General features: G+C 37.0%; 1 protein-coding gene across 3 annotated transcripts in view; it reads right to left on the bottom strand.

Moving 5' to 3' along the window:
• Positions 1-13,453, bottom strand: part of LNX2 (ligand of numb-protein X 2) — a 69,813-nt gene that overhangs the window by 32,060 nt on the left and 24,300 nt on the right. For 2 of the 3 annotated variants that reach the window (XM_004604558.2, XM_055123752.1), the window contains exon 2: positions 810-1,328. In XM_004604558.2, coding sequence (XP_004604615.1) covers positions 810-1,222 — 413 coding nt within the window. In that variant the 5' untranslated portion in view covers positions 1,223-1,328. Of the gene's footprint in view, positions 1-809; positions 1,329-11,755; positions 11,912-13,453 lie in introns of all 3 variants that reach the window. The other variant, XM_055123751.1, reaches the window with a different exon arrangement.

The following is a 13,453-nucleotide window of genomic DNA, read 5'->3' as shown; positions in this document are numbered from 1 at the left end:
TTACTGGTACCCACTCGAGCAAACAGATGAGCAATGAGATGACAGTGATACAGTGATACAGTAATAATATCCCATCGAGTTGATGTACTATCATTATTTTGAACCCTTCATCTCCTCTTAACTAGACTTGAGAAAAAAACATACACAATGTTGCTCTCAATATTTTTGTATATAAATTTTCCTTTTTTGAATTATTTTGTTAGGTTATTCAGCTAGACAAAAGAATATTTACATTTGTAAATAAGATGATCTCCCAAAATGACTTGCAAAGAAGATCTATCATTATATGCTGCTACCATATGAATATAAAAGCTTCATAGTATAGCAGCAGAAATGAACAGATAGAAGATGGTATACATCTTCACTACAGCTTATGTATTCAGTTATTGACAATCATGCTATTATTTCATACAACCAATTTTACATAATGAATCATCTACATTTAATTTGTCCATTTATTTACTGATAATTTGGTAGGGAATTTTTATTTATTTATTTATTTATTTTTGCTTTTTGGGTCACACCCAGCAATGCACAGGGGTCACTCCTGGCTCATGCACTCAGGAATCACCCCTGGCGGTGCTCAGGGGACCATATGGGATGCTGGGATTTGAACCCGGGTCGGCCGCGTGCAAGGCAAACGTCCTACCCGCTGTGCTATCACTCCAGCCCCGGTAGGGAATTTTTAATTAAAAAATTATTTAGAAAAGTTTCAAGCTAAAAGTTTTTCTTTTAGTTTTTCAAATTTTTGTTTCTTGGATCAGCCTTTATAAAGCTTAGAGTAACTCCTCTTTCATATTTCTGCTCACCTGTTTTTAAGATGGGCTTCCAGATCACAGCGTTGCATGACATCGTGGCACACAGAAGAAAATGGACATAATACTAATAATTTGTCCAGGAGTTTATGAACTAGAATACTAGACTTCTTACACAACTTAAAGTGAAGTCTCTTCCGGTCCAGTGGACAGAAATCTTTCTCTTGTAAGAAGTTTCGGAGGCACTTGCAGCAGAACGTGTGTCCACAGGGGGTATCAAGTGGCTGAAGCAGAGGCTGAAGGCAAATATGGCAGACCAGGTCATCATCCACTTCATTCTGATAATTGTATAAATGGTTTTCTTTTGTCCAGTGTTGCTGCCCACATTCAAAACACAGAGGATTGAAGGAGGAAGAGGAGGAGGAAGTCTGTTCCACAGACACCATCTCATCACTAGTCGTTCCCATTTTGAATCAACTAAAGTGGCTTCTTGTATCTTCATTCAAAAGCCTTCCACTGAAGATTTGGTTGCCTTAGACACCAATGTAGTTGACTACAAATAAGGTCTATTTTCTAGAGAAACAAAACAAAAGCAATATTGACTAAGGCTAGAAGTATCAACAAAATATTACTAGTTAATATTTTAGAGAAATTGTAATATTTGTGTGAAGTAATTGTTTTATTAAAAACATAAAGGATTTTTTTTTATCTTTGGGCCATTCTCAGGGCTTACTCCTGGTTCTACTTTTAGGGATAACTCCTGGTTGTCCTCAGGGGACCACGTGGAGTGCTAGGGATCGAATCTCCCCTGCTGCATATAAGGCAAGAGCTATACCTGCTGTATGATCTCTCTCGCCCCTAAAAAGATAAAATGTTTTAATAAAAACAAGTTTAATTTGCTAGTTGACTAAGAATGACACATTACCAAGTTTGTGGGAAAAAAAAACAGTTGTGGTAATAAGCAAAGATGTCATATATCATATAGTATAACATATAAAACGTTTTATCAAATGAAATCCCCCAATATACTTAACTGCTCAGTGGCAATGTTCATTTGAGGGGAGGGGGCTCCAGACAGTGTTCAGGGGACTGGGTGCCAATCCTAGTACTATCTGGCCCAGCTACACAGGTGTGGAGTTCAATGCTAGGGCCTACTCAGGGGCATGGCGCTGTTTGGGCCCAAGAGTATGCAGGCACACAGCAAGACAGGCCTGTGTTTTAGCCCTTACCATTACCTCCCTGATCCTTGATTAGCAGATCTAACCAATTAACTTAAACAGTTTGGTAATAATGCAATTTGGGGTACACTATACAATACACCTACTTGTGGGTATTTCTGAATAGTTTTATGCATTAACAGCATTATACGAAGATTATGCTTTTAAAATGTAGACTCTAAGATAATTCCTCATCTTGTTTTTTAAAAATGACCTTTGGAGGCCTGATATAGTACAGTGGGTAAGGTGCTCATCTTGCCTGTGACCAACCTGGGTTTGATACCCTGTGCCCTTCTAGGAGTGACCCCTGAGCACAGAGCCAGGAAAACCTAAAGACCTGCCAAAAACCCAAATTCCAAAATAAATATAAATGAATAATAAAAATAACCTTTGTACTATGGGAAGAAAGGGATTTCAAAACATGTATGACTTGAAAATTCTCTCTATACAACACAGACTACAGAAAGATAAACCTACAGGGAATTTATATAAGGAACATCCATACAAACTCATGAAATGCAAGATGATTTTATACTATTTAAAGAAAACAAAAGCCTATTGTAAATTCAACCAGACAGGTAGTGTGTGTTATAAATTCAACACTGTCTCTATTGTCTCACACCTCCATTTGGTCATCCTGCATCTATGTGTGTCTTCTTCAATATAAGACTGCCAACAGTCTACTATGGGAGTAGAGCTCAGAGCAAGCCTGACAAGGATGTTCTCCTCTTAAAGGAATTTCCATTCTTCCTCCTGCTGCAGCTGACCACATTCATTCTGTAAATACTTGCCACCTCGAGCATGTGCCAAACACCGAACACATTAGATAACTTTAAGAAAACCCAGGATTACAACTTAGCATAATAAGTACGGTAAGAAAGTTATGCACAGTATGCTATGTGAACAGTGAAAGTCGAAAACCGGCATTCAAGTCACTTTGACTTTGTGTCAGGAAATACTATCAAAAGGGGGAAAAAGTTAACTGCTGAGTTGTGGCCAGAGCATTAGCCAGAAGAAAAATATATACAGGCATCTTGCCTAAATCACAGGAGCCCGAGAGTGTGTGGCATATTTAGGGAATATGAAGCAGGTTAAAATACCTGAAGCAAAGAAAATGTACTCAAGGCAGGGACATTAAGAAACATACTGACCCTACTACAGGAATAGAAAGAGTACCACACCAAGTTAATACTACTAGCAGAACCTGGTAAGCTACCCGTGGCGTATTCAATATGCCAAAAACAGTAACAACAAGTCTCATAATGGAGATGTTACTGGTGCCCACTTGAGCAAATCGATGAACAACGGGACGACAGTGCTACAGTGCTACAGCATTCATTTCAACAGCTTGTCCTACTTTGGTCACATACAAAGGAATTGTTATTTATTTGGAGCATTTATCAGATTTCATAAGAACCACAATGAATTATGGATGGGTGGGGGGGGGGAGGAAGAAGAAGATGAAATGGACAGATAATCTCAAACTTTTTAGAAGCTTTAATAAATAAAAATAATGATATTAAAATTGGATCCCATGAGTTAAACTCCTATCAGGACCTACATTAAAAGAGCAAATATTTCTTATATTTTATAATTGATGGAGCTTATTTTTGCCCACTGAAGATTGTAACTCTTAAGTATAAATACAAGGTATGAGATTGACGGAAGAATAAATTATGTTAGCCAAACTGACTGCTTTTGAAGTATTTGAAGTATACAGATTGTCTCTGGATCTTCTTACTCAGAAAAAGATTTTCCATATTCTTGCTCTTTGTCAGTGTCTATTCTAATATATCTTTTCCTCAAGAAAATATGCTATTAATTCTACCTCCTACATGATGACTAAGAAAATGTTTCTCTTAAGACTATTATAGCTATTTTCTAAATCTCAAAATAACATTTAGTTCTCTGATTATTTTCTCACAAACTCCTTTCATGGGGAAAAATAACATGTTCTATTCAAAAGGCCAGAAAACAACTGCATTATCTCCCACCCTGGAATACTTCAGTTACCATGAAACAAACATTAAATAAAAATTTATCACGGGTAGATCATTAACACATGGATAATACGCATTCATTAAAGAACCGAGGGCCCACAGCATGAATAAAGAGCACATATGCTGGACCTTGTATGTGAGGATGCAAATCCCAGCCTTGTCACTTACTAGTTCTGAGACTTCCCTGAATGTCTGTGTGGTTCTTTCTCATACGTAACATAGGGCTATTAATTAATAACTCCTAACATGGCTGAACCTTATGTCTGTCCGTCTGTCTGTCTACAGATATATGGCTAAAAACAGTGTCTCGCACATAAAAGGGACTCTCCAAGCATTAGCTGTTACTGTTATAAAAGACAAATTCAGATAATTTATGGTTTGCCCAAGTCTTACTACTTGTAATTGCTTCATAAGAGATAAGGACAAAAAACTACTTCTTGCTTTAAAAGAATGCAACAGTGGGCCCGAGGCTGGTGACTCAGAGGTCAGGTGCCTGTTCTGTATGTGTAGGTATGTGAGTTTGAGCCTCAATACTGCTACTATGATCCTTGACACCACAGCAGGTATTTGACCCCTCGCAAGCATTACAATCAAATGTGAGCCTCAATGCAACTATGATCATGAAAACAATGGTAGGCAGAGGAATAACTAAGTAGAAATTAATTATAAGAAATATAAGGTATATCTTTTTAAAAATTATCTAATGGAGGGGAGAGGGGAGGTTCCAGTAGGAGGCTACTCCTGGCTCTGTATTCAGGAATTATAGCAGGATTGGCCAACAGTAAGTTCCTTAACTTTGTACTATCCCTTCGGCCTCCCAAAAGATGGGTATTTCACAAGAAGCCTTGGTGTTAGGTTTTTGAGGGGTTGAGGGTTTGTGGCTATGCCTAGCTGTGCTCAGGATTTATTCCTAGCTGTGTGTGCAGGAATCACTCCTAGAGGGGCTCAGTAGACCACGTGTAGTTGCTAGAAATGGGACCCAGGTTAGCTTGTTCAAGGCATGCACCTTCCCTACTGTACTATCTCTCTGGCCACTATGTTAAGAAGCTTTTAAGGTTGAGCAGCCTGATCCTGTGTTTCCAATCCTCAGTCTCCCTCTTCTACTCCCAGTTCAGGCAGGTAATTATTTCCCACTTTGGGTGCAAGCTCATGGCAATATCTTACACTACTACATATTATTGTCACTCAACAAACTGGGTGCTCTTAGAGTTTCCCCACAAAGGAGAGACTGAATAAATGATGAATGGGTGAAATATAATTTTATTACTCTTGTTAAAATTTTTATTTTGTTTGTTTTTGGGCCACACCTGGTGATACTCATGACTTAACTCCTGGCTCTGTGACCTGGGATCACTTCTTGGAGTGCTCAGGGTACCATATGGAATGCATTGGATTGAACACAGATTGTCCATGTGCAAGGCAAGTGCCCTACCCTCTATATTATCTCTCTGGCCCCAACTTGCTAAAAACAATTCAGATGACCAGAAACATATCTCTGTATACAAGAAAATATGCCTGCATTTATATACTACTTTGATATTAGTTATTCTAAAAGCATAGTTTAAATATTAAAATACAAATTAAATAAAACATATCTTAAATATTTCCCCCAAATAAAGACAAAATATAGTATAGTTTGTATCTTTGCATACTAATACTCCAGGAATAAGAAGAGAAGGGATTAATACATTGAGAATATTACAACACACTGAAAATCTTATCTTGAAAAGTAAACAGTACAATGGAAAAAGAATTAAAAGACTTTGCTTATTACCTAACTTCAGTTTGATTAACATACCTATCCTTCCTGATTTATGGGACAAGAATATACCTGATATAACATAAAAACTCTCAGAAATAACTACAATTTGTTATAGTCAACTGGTTCTAAAACTGTAACTTATTCCAATCATTCCTCTTAAAGTTTATTTTTGATTCAGCTTGAAAGAGACCTCATTGGTCCTAGTCTAGGAAGAAAGAAAAAAAGGCATGAAGGACTTCCACCAAAGTATGATGAGGTCTAGAACACCTGTTTTCTTGACCCATCAATGCAAAGTCTAAGAATAATGTCTCCTCACAAGACTTCCTGGCAAACACCTAGTCATCTGTGAAGTCCCAACTCCCATTCTCCCTCTCTGTCAAATCTTATGGCCTATAGCCTATCTGAATTTGCATCCACCTATTTCCCTGTGTGCTTCTGCAGCTCTTTCACAGCCTCCCTCTCAGCAACATCTCATCTGCACGCTTGTGTATCTGCCCGCTCACCTTTTTAAGGGCAAACAGTGTTTTCATGATCTTTAGTAGTCCCTATTTTTGCCACATATTCTGCATTAAAGTAATTTGTTCTCAGCTTCATACTTGAGCATGAAATGAGTCCTATTATATATAACTATATAATACACAGGAGGAAAACTTGCAGTTTGTTTGTGCTCCTGTAACAACAATCTGCTCTATAATTATAAAGGAAGAATATAATTTTGAATTTTCCAATCTGAGAATGAAAGTTGTTTTGTTCTTTTTAACTTTGATTACATCAACATAAGAACATTTTCTTATTGTATAGATTACATGAGCTTTGCTAACTACCTTTGTAGCAGTGATTGTCAAGCTTTTGCACATAAGCGAAAGATCCTCTGTCCTCTCTTGAAAAAAGTCTAGCAATTTTTTTTTAAAAGTGAAGCACTTTAATAGAAATGCAAAAATAATTTCATTGACAAATAGTTACATACTTTTTGTGGAGCTTTTCAAGGATAGATCATATGCTGAGATACCAAAAAGCCATAATAAATACATGAAGATTCAGACTATACCCAGCATGTATCCTGACAATGATGGTATAAAGCTAGAAATAAACCATAAAAAAGACAGTACAGATGTGGAACTTAACATCGTAACCCTTCATAACTCAGTGAAGAAAACTGTCACTGTCACTGTCATCCCGTTGCTCATCGATTTGCCTGAGCAGGCACCAGTCACGTCTCCATCGTGAAATTACCCAAATCCCAACAAAGCAAAGATATGACATCTCTTTGTAGTCATTCAATATTATTTGAGGCAAAAAAGTCTAGCAATTTTTAAAAACAAACTATAACATCAATAAATGCAACTACCATGCAATCCAGTAACTACACTCCTGAGCATCTGCTTTACAGAAATGAAATTATATTCACACGAAAAATACTCGTATACTATTCATATGGGAAAATCTTTTGGAACTTATGAACCCCATCAAAAAGAATACTCTTGGTTCACACTGTGAGCAAAAGAGGGAAGAACAATCAAATTTCCAGTATTTTCTTTTATAAAAAGTACCAGATGATATCCAATGGTGGGGCTGAAGAGATAGGTAGGGTGCTTGCTTTGTATGCAGTCGACCCAGGTTCAATACCTGAGCCCACCAGCAGTGATCCCTGAATCAGGAGCCCTGAGTACAGCAGGTATTAGTGCAAAATAAAACAAAACAAAAATACAATGTTACTTAAAACAAACAAAAAAAATTTGAGATGGGCAAAATGATGAGATGATACTATACGGCAGATGTCTTTCTTTCCTGGAATAAAATTCTCTCTCAAGAGCCATATCCTCCTGAATTAATCATGTCTGGATATTTAGCCATAAAGAAATACTCAGCATATCACACGAGAGTTTTACATATGCTATTCTTAACCAAAGCATATTTTCTACTATACATCACAAGGAAAATGATCAAATATCATTTTTCAGCAATACTGTATATTCTCTCTCTCTCTTTCTTTCTCTTTCTCTCTGTCTCTGTCTGTCTGTCTGTCTGTCTGTCTCTCTCTCTCTCTCTCTCTCTCTCTCTCTCTCTCTCCTCTATCCCCCTCACAACATAATTATAATTTAACACACTTTGATGATATTTCTTTTTGTTTGTTATTTGTTCTTAAGTCACAACTGGCCATGCTCAGGATTACACTTAGCTCTGCATCCAGAAAATACTCCTGACAATGTTCAGGGGACCATATGGGATGCCAGGAATTGAACCTGGGTCAGCTGTGTGCAAGGCAAGCATCCTTCTCAATGTACTATCTCTCTGGCCCCATATTTGGCTATCTGTACCCTATTCCTACCTGGCAAGAAGGAATATTTGAAAAACATCTGAAGAAGTTTACAGTGCTACTTGTACCTACATATGCCACATTTAATAATCGATAAATTAGTGAGCTAAGCAAAACTCGCTAGAGCCATGAAACTGAAACCTTGGTGCTCTTAGAATCCATTTTCTCATTTACCAATGTCTAATAGATGCCAGTATATTATAAATACATTTCAGTGACTTGACTTCCTTTTTATAAACTATTAGCTTTGCTTAAATAGTAACTGATTATACACAGTGGAAATTTAAATTTAGCTCTAAAATTCCTGTTATTCTACATTTTTTGTATAATACAATACTTAACTGAGATACCATTTTTGTCTCAGTAATCCCAATATTTTGGTTATTTTGGGGAGTAATTTTAATTTCTTGACCATGATATTAAGAGGTTTTGTATTAAAACATTTTCATTAAAAGGCCATGTATTAAAAAGATTTGTAAAAGGAATTTAAAATTCTAAATATCCTTCTACCTTAATTTTCCTCATTTTGAAACACTAAGCATGAAGAAAAACTTTTTCTAATGCAAAAAAATAAAGGCAAAAACCAGACAGGATTGCCTGCCGAAATACTGTAGGTTGAGAATTACACTAAATTTATACTTTTAGAAGTTATACTAAATTTAAAGTTGACAATGTAACACAAAACTCCTTTTGAAAAAGGAAGTAAAACACATGGAATCCTAAACATTCCTAAAGGTTAGAATTCCAGGTATAGCTCTGCCAGTAAGAGACCTGGAAAGAATTTATTCCAGGAAAGAAATGCTGACAGCATGTGCACTCTTCCCAGCAGCACTCTTCTCTAGCCAGCTGAGGTGAGGAGATTTCTAACATCTCGGAGAATGTCATAAATTTATAAGTGTTGCAAAATATGTAAACGATCTGGAGTGGGTGGTGTGAAAAAAAAAACAGTTTTCATCGGTTTGGTTTCTTAGCATGTGGTAAGTTTATTTAATAAGTTTATTTTCTTCTAAGTGATGAAACTATTAATTTCTTGCAATTTAGAAAATACTTGTTTTCAAGTGATTGACAGATTCTTATTTTCAATGTCCTTACAATCTTTAATTTCTATAACTAAGGAACACAATACTTCCACTAATTCTCAATTATAAAGGGGCTCAAACAGCAGTACTTTTGGAATTAGAAACCTATGTTCATATTTTGGCTCTGCCTCTCACCAGCAATGGGACATCATAATGTGGACAGAACTTAACCATCTGTAAGTTTCAACTCCCTCGTGAAATTAGAAAAGTGTTTTACTTAGGTCACTATGAGGCTAAAATGCCACTCTGTCAGAAATCTTTTATGTCACAAAGCATTATAATACTAACTAAAGGCTAATAAGTGATTATGAAGAATAAAGTAAAGAGACAAGCTGGATTGCTGAGAAACCCAAATTAGGACACCTGGTTCTTAGCTCTGCAACTAATAACTGGGTTATAAGCTCAGCACTTCACCTCTTCAGATGTTCACTGTCTTTACAAGAATAAATTTTAAATTTACTTATGAGACCAAATGCCATAACTCTATAAATGTGCTCTGAGCATACATTCCTTCCCACAGAACCTCGTACAGAACATTTCTTTGCTGAATTATTTATTTTTTAAAAAAAACCTAAATCCAATATTACATTAATTAATTAAAAATATAAAAATTATCTATATTCAAAGTGTTCCAAAGAGGGTGGTATGTAAATTTCTACTTTTTTGCAGACAAGTTTATGTATAAGAGAATAGTGCTAGATATATAACTAAACAATCTCTAAAATTTTAGTACTGTACTATATAAAATGCAAGGCACAAAAATGTTGTAAGAAAAAAATTTTTTTCTCTACTAGTTCCCTAATAAGGTGCTAACTGTGCAAAGTCACCATAGCTACCTAAAAGACCAATATGGCTGGCTGGTTTGTTTTTACCCTAAAGACATCAAGTAATTGTTAGTAGTATAAATAAATGGTCTTAGATGGCTGATTTTACTCAAGAGCCAATCTTATACTTTTTCATTAAAAACCATATAGAGCTCTAACGTAGCTTTTCAGTCTTATTTCCCTCAATAAACAACATAGGAGTCAGCAGGACATTGCTATTATGTGATCAAACCAATATAGTAAAATTAATGACATGGAACTAAGCCACAGTCAGGAAGGTTATATGGTGTGGTATTACAATAATTAAAAATTTTCAGACTTCATTATCTTAACTGTGGGCAAGACAGAAGAAGTTAAGTGCTATAGCTTTCCAAGCTAATCAGTTTCAGTAATTAAAACAACAGGTAATATTTAAGATTCTGAACCTGTTTAATTTACATTTTTATATATAAAAAAAGGTTTATATACAGACAGCATGTGTGTGAGCACATGAAAAATCTTCTTGAGTCAGATTTTAAAGGACCTAAGTTGAGGGGCCAGAAACATGACTCACAAATAGAGCACCAACTTTCATATATTAGGTCTTGGGTTCAATCACCAGCACTGTAAGAAAATATTAAGAACTTCACTTCTGAGTAGGGTCAGAATTTGTGCTTTTTAAAGACTCACTATGACCACAGGACCAAAGATCAGAGTCATGTTAGCTGTGATATTTATGATTCATGTACCATGATATTCCCAAGTGGCCAGGGGCCCTTCTAACTTATTTTTAAAAAAATTAAAAAGCTGGTTGAGTTATAATGAGTTCTAAAGCGGATTTTTTTTTATTTTAAAGTTGTTCACTGCATTATAACTTACTGTCCAGTTTCAAATAATTCATACAAAAACACTCTTTAAAATACAAATTCCTGGGCTGGAGCAATAGCACAGTGGGTAGGGTGTTTGCCTTGTATGCGGCTGACCTGGGTTCAATTCCCAGCATCCCATATGGTCCCCTGGGCACCACCAGGAATAATTCCTGAGTACACAGTAACCCCTGTGCATCGCCGGATGTGACCCAAAAAGCAAAATACAAACAAACAAAAACCAATAAAATACAAATTCCTAATGTTACATGACGGGAAATAAAGGTTTTTTGGGGATTTTCGTTTGTTTGTTTTGGTTTGGTTTGGGGGCCAGACCTGATGATACTCAGGGTTTACTCCTGGTTCTGCACTCAGAAATTACTCTTGGCAGTACTTGGGGAACCATACAGGATGCTGGAGATTGAACCCGGATTGGCCACTTGCAAGGTAAGGGCTCTACCCCCTGTACTATCACTCCACTCCCCAGTTGGAAAATAAAAGTATTTTTAGAAGTCTTTTTAAAGTTAGGTTTACCATATGAAATTATAATGATAAACCAAGTACCCCAGTTATATTAGTCTCCCATGTTTCAGAAAACTAATTCAAACAAAATTCCACATTTCCATGATATGTCACTTTACCTGTATTTTTTTACATCTCCACTAGGCATATTTATAAACAAGATATATTTAAAGGCAAATTAAACTTTTTCCTAACCTGCAAATCTGACTTCCCTCCTATCCAACCAACCATCTTTCCATTCATCCAACTATCCTAACTATCCATCCATTCACCCAGTCAGGAGTTACTGAGATTCTACAATGTGACAGCACTGTTCAAGGTCTACAAATTCAGCACTACACAATCTTGGGCAAGAAAAAACTAAATTAAATATGCAAATTTTTGGATAGTAAAAAGTGCTACAGAGAAAAAAGACACAATATGGGAATACTGACCAGGGGCTAGAGAGATAGTACAGTGGAAGGGAGCTGCCTTGCACACAGCTGATCCAGGTTCAATCCTCAGCAGCCCATATGGTCCCCTGAACTCCACCAGGAGTGATCTCTGCGCACAGAGCCAGAAATAAGCCCTGCATACAGCCAGGTGTGACCCTAAAATCAAACAAATTATAGTAAATAGGATGATTGGGAGGGATGGGTTTTAGAGAAAGTGGCACTTGAATTAAAACCAGAAGGTGGTGACATAGGTATCTGGCATCAGAGAAAGTGAAACAATAAATATATAGGCCCTGAGTGAGAATGTGACTATTCAACTAACAGTAAGTAAATAGATGAACAGTAAATATAGGTGAAATGAACAGAGAAAAGAAAAGAGATTAGAACGGTAACCAAAGCTTACTTACAGAATCGGAATAATCTGTTGAGAATAATCTGAAGGGGACAAAGGCAGAACCAATTAGGAGCCCACTCAAATAGTTCAAGCAAGAGATGATGATAACCTGTGAAAAATTTCAAGTACATAGGCCTTTTTTTTTTTTTAAGCTGAAAACTCCAGGTCTTCCCAGAGTCAGGGTGGGAGACCTCCCCTCATCAGCCTGTACTTCCAGAAGCCCGGGCAAACACACCCACAAACCACAGCCACTGCCATGTAAGCTCACTGTCCAGTTAACTATTTTGAACTTTTTGGAATATTTTCCACAATACTAACAGTACACCAGATTGAATAGGAATGTAACATAGACGCTAACTAAGATAGACTAATAAAAACATTAAAACAAAAGGCTTAACTAGCAACAATAGCTCAGTAAACCATCAGATAAGGACTTAATGTTCCAATGGTAAGATACAATGGTTTTCATAAATTTCCTTTTACTGAAGTATTTGTTTTGTGATTGCGTTAGTTGTTTAGCGGCAACAAGCAATATGACATAAGCTATGGCCTGCTACAGGGGCAACTTTGAGGCATGGTTGGAAGAATGAAGATAATGCTGGAGGGAATGTGGCAGGGGTGGTGGTGTTGGAATGGGGGAGGAGGAGGAGTAATAGAGGGGGGAAGAAGAGGGAGAGAGAGAGAGAGAGAGAGAGAGAGAGAGAGAGAGAGAGAGAGAGAGAGAGAGAGAGAGAGAATAGTAGACCAAACCAGGAGGACACACAACTGAAATGGTGACAAGTGACTCAACTCTAGAATTAATTCTGAACGCCTACCAATAAAGTTTGCTGATGCACTGAATGTGTACATGTACTGATGGTGGTAGGGGGAGAAATCAAGGATGACTCCAAGGTTTGGGCATGAACTGGAAAGATAGAATTAGCTAAACTGAGATGTAAAGACTGTAATAAAGTTTAATTGGGATGCCCAAGTTTGGACATGTTAAAATTGAAATACCTATTACTTTGCCAATTAGAGGCACTGAATTGGTAGTTAAAAATACAAGTCTGTTCCTGGCACTGCATGGTCCCCTGAGCACCACCAGCATGGCGCTGGCATGTGGCATTGTATTCTCAGGCTCTCACTTGGAACTATCAGTCCACTTGACCAAATATCACCAGGAATGGACCCAGGATACTCTGAGTACTGCTTGGAAGTGTGTGTCCCTGCCCCCCCATCCCTCCAACCCCCAACCCTCACAGAAAAAATGTTCAGTCCAAGGGAGAGGACTGGGATGATACAAATTTATAAAACATAAGGAAAAT

Source organism: Sorex araneus, chromosome 1 (genome assembly GCF_027595985.1).
Source record: "Sorex araneus isolate mSorAra2 chromosome 1, mSorAra2.pri, whole genome shotgun sequence".
Taxonomy (NCBI): Eukaryota; Metazoa; Chordata; class Mammalia; order Eulipotyphla; family Soricidae; genus Sorex; species Sorex araneus.
The sequence above is the reverse complement of the archived record's forward strand: the minus strand, read 5'-3'. Positions and strand labels throughout refer to the sequence as shown.